This window comes from Argentina anserina, chromosome 1 (assembly GCF_933775445.1).
Source record: "Argentina anserina chromosome 1, drPotAnse1.1, whole genome shotgun sequence".
Lineage (NCBI taxonomy): Eukaryota > Viridiplantae > Streptophyta > Magnoliopsida > Rosales > Rosaceae > Argentina > Argentina anserina.
Window position 1 is genome coordinate 2,174,675 of NC_065872.1, and position 3,035 is coordinate 2,177,709.

Below are 3,035 nucleotides of genomic sequence, written 5' to 3' on the forward strand. Positions count from 1 at the left end.
TACAAATGTGCATTTCTTTTGTCCGTCATAGCATTGATGAATATGACGGTAACAAACAAAAGAGGGACAAATTGTGGGAGACAATTCATGGCGATTATATGCAAAATTGGGTGCTAGCACCGGGTGAGAAACCTCCGAAGGAGCCAAGGACCCGAATCGCGCTCGCTTCTCACTACAACAAGTTCAAGCTACTATTGCAAAAATGGGGCGAATGTTTGGCGGCATCACGACAACGTATAGCTAGCGGCACTTCGCTAATGGACGAAGTAAGTACATTGTGTTATCATATATCAAAATTTTTATTTGATTATATGAATTAAATTATGTAATTTATATCTAATTTGTTTAAATATATAGCATTGTTTACATATTTAATTATTTGAATATATCTAATTTTATTTACATTATTTATTTTATTTAATTTGTTTAAATATGTAGCATTGTTTACATTATTTGTTTTAATATATCTAATTGGTTACATTATTTGTTTTATCTAATTTATTTAAATTATGTAATCAAATAAATACCTAATATAAATTTTTTACATCAGGAACGACAAGCTCAATCATGTTACTATAATGCCAAGAAGAAAAAGTTTACACACTTTGAATGTTGGGAAGTGGTTAAAGATCATCCATCTTTCGTTGCGGTGCTACCTACTACTCCATCTCCATATGCAAGTAGTTACCACGGTACTCCTTCCGCAACTGAATCATCTCCAACCATCAATTTGGATGACGACCAATTGAATGAGACACCTCAAAGCAACACGGCAACTCCATCGAGTCCACCTAGACCAATGGGAACCAAGGCGGCAAAGGAAGCTAGGCGCCAAAAGAAACATGGTAAGACTCCTATTGAGCAACGGGTGGAGGTTTTGCATACCATTGCAAGTGACCAAGCATCATGGCATACCAAGAGGCTAGCCCATAATGAAAGTGAGCTTAATTATTATGCGGAGTACATAGACATTCAAAAGCGAAAAGAAGCAAGGGCGGAAGAAGAGTTACGATTGAAGAAACAAGAGAATGACACAAGGATCATGACAATGGATTTGGAGGCTATGACCCCAATCTCGAAAAGGTATTTTACCAAGAGGAAACTAGCAATCCTTAATGAAGGAGAAGCTAGTCAAGATCAACCTACCGATGAAACATATTCGGATTGTTATCACCCAAATCGCGTGCTTTTTCCATAGTAGTTATAGTATTGTACTAAGAATAAATCTGGGCTTGGCTCGTCATTTTATGTAATTTAAATTTTTCGAGAAATAAAATGCAATTTATTTATTAAGTTGAAATTGAAATACACATTGGGTGCATCTAAGTTGATTTTTCTCCGTTTTAAGGTGTGTTATGGCCTTTAGAAATACTGTTTTTCAAGTTTAATACCCCCAGTAGAAGTTTACTACCTCTAGTAAACTTTAGTAAAAATTTTACTAACCCCAGTAAACTTTATTTTTTGCATCTAAGTTGATTTTTCTCCGTTTTAAGGTGTGTTATGGCCTTTAGAAATACTCTTTTTCAAGTTTAATACCCCCAGTAGAAGTTTACTACCTCTAGTAAACTTTAGTAAAAATTTTACTAACCCCAGTAAACTTTATTTTTTGCATCTAAGTTGATTTTTCTCCGTTTTAAGGTGTGTTATGGCCTTTAGAAATACTCTTTTTCAAGTTTAATACCCCCAGTAGAAGTTTACTACCTCTAGTAAACTTTAGTAAAAATTTTACTAACCCCAGTAAACTTTATTTTTTGCATCTAAGTTGATTTTTCTCCGTTTTAAGGTGTGTTATGGCCTTTAGAAATACTCTTTTTCAAGTTTAATACCCCCAGTAGAAGTTTACTACCTCTAGTAAACTTTAGTAAAAATTTTACTAACCCCAGTAAACTTTATTTTTTGCATCTAAGTTGATTTTTCTCCGTTTTAAGGTGTGTTATGGCCTTTAGAAATACTCTTTTTCAAGTTTAATACCCCCAGTAGAAGTTTACTACCTCTAGTAAACTTTAGTAAAAATTTTACTAACCCCAGTAAACTTTATTTTTTGCATCTAAGTTGATTTTTCTCCGTTTTAAGGTGTGTTATGGCCTTTAGAAATACTGTTTTTCAAGTTTAATACCCCCAGTAGAAGTTTACTACCTCTAGTAAACTTTAGTAAAAATTTTACTAACCCCAGTATACTTTATTTTTTTTACATCTAAGTTGATTTTTCTCCGTTTTAAGATAAGTAAGTTCTTTATGCTTTTACCAAACGGGTATTCTCCTCATCTTATAAGCTAAGGAGCTTATAAGCTCCCCCAAACTGGCACATTAAATTAAAACACATACTGAAATTAAACACAAGCTTAATAATTAAACACAAACATCATGAAAACACACAATAAAACATATTTAAAGTATTTCACCGGTTTCTACTCTCCAAATGTGTTTCACCAAGTCTTTCTGGAGCTCTCGATGGATGTAAGCGGATTCGAGATCGGCAACACGGTCGTGAAACCGTTGTATATTAGCTTCATCTCTACTGATTGGCTCAAAAAGAACTCGATTCCCTTGTGCATTCACCGGCCCATCATAAACCCGGAAAGCCCTCGATGGGTTTTGCAAGTCTTCTTCTTCTTCCTCATCATCATCCTCATCATCCACATACTCTTCCTCAACAATCATGTTATGCAATATAATGCAAGCTAACATGATGGTAGTCATTACTGATCTGCGGCTGACCCGTACGCTAGCATTCGTAGAGCCCCGGTCATCTTTTGTTGGGGAAGTAGCCCTAGCAAACCAGTGGCGTCTTCTCTTTGATGCCAAGACATGTCGTGGTTGCAGAGGTCCGTCATGATAATGTTGAATCGGTCTCTGCTCATCCTGTACCTCCGACGAAAGTCTTGAGCGTCGAAAATTGGACGTTCGATGAAGTAATCTTCCATGAGATTGTGTCCCCTAGATAGCCTTTGACGTGGCTTATTCGGTTTTTTACCGCGACGTGAACCGCTTGGTCGTGTTGATTCATCATCGTGTTGTGCTTCCGCCATGACCAC

At 36.1% G+C, this 3,035-nt stretch overlaps 1 protein-coding gene across 1 annotated transcript; it reads left to right on the top strand.

The window, feature by feature from the left end:
* The first annotated feature begins 202 nt into the window (after positions 1-202).
* On the top strand, positions 203-2,097 carry LOC126795652 (uncharacterized). The gene is made up of 2 exons (XM_050522451.1): positions 203-266; positions 551-2,097. Exons 1-2 carry the CDS (start codon positions 258-260, stop codon positions 1,196-1,198), a joined length of 657 nt encoding a protein of 218 aa, XP_050378408.1. The 5' UTR covers positions 203-257; the 3' UTR covers positions 1,199-2,097.
* The last annotated feature ends 938 nt before the right edge of the window (positions 2,098-3,035 follow it).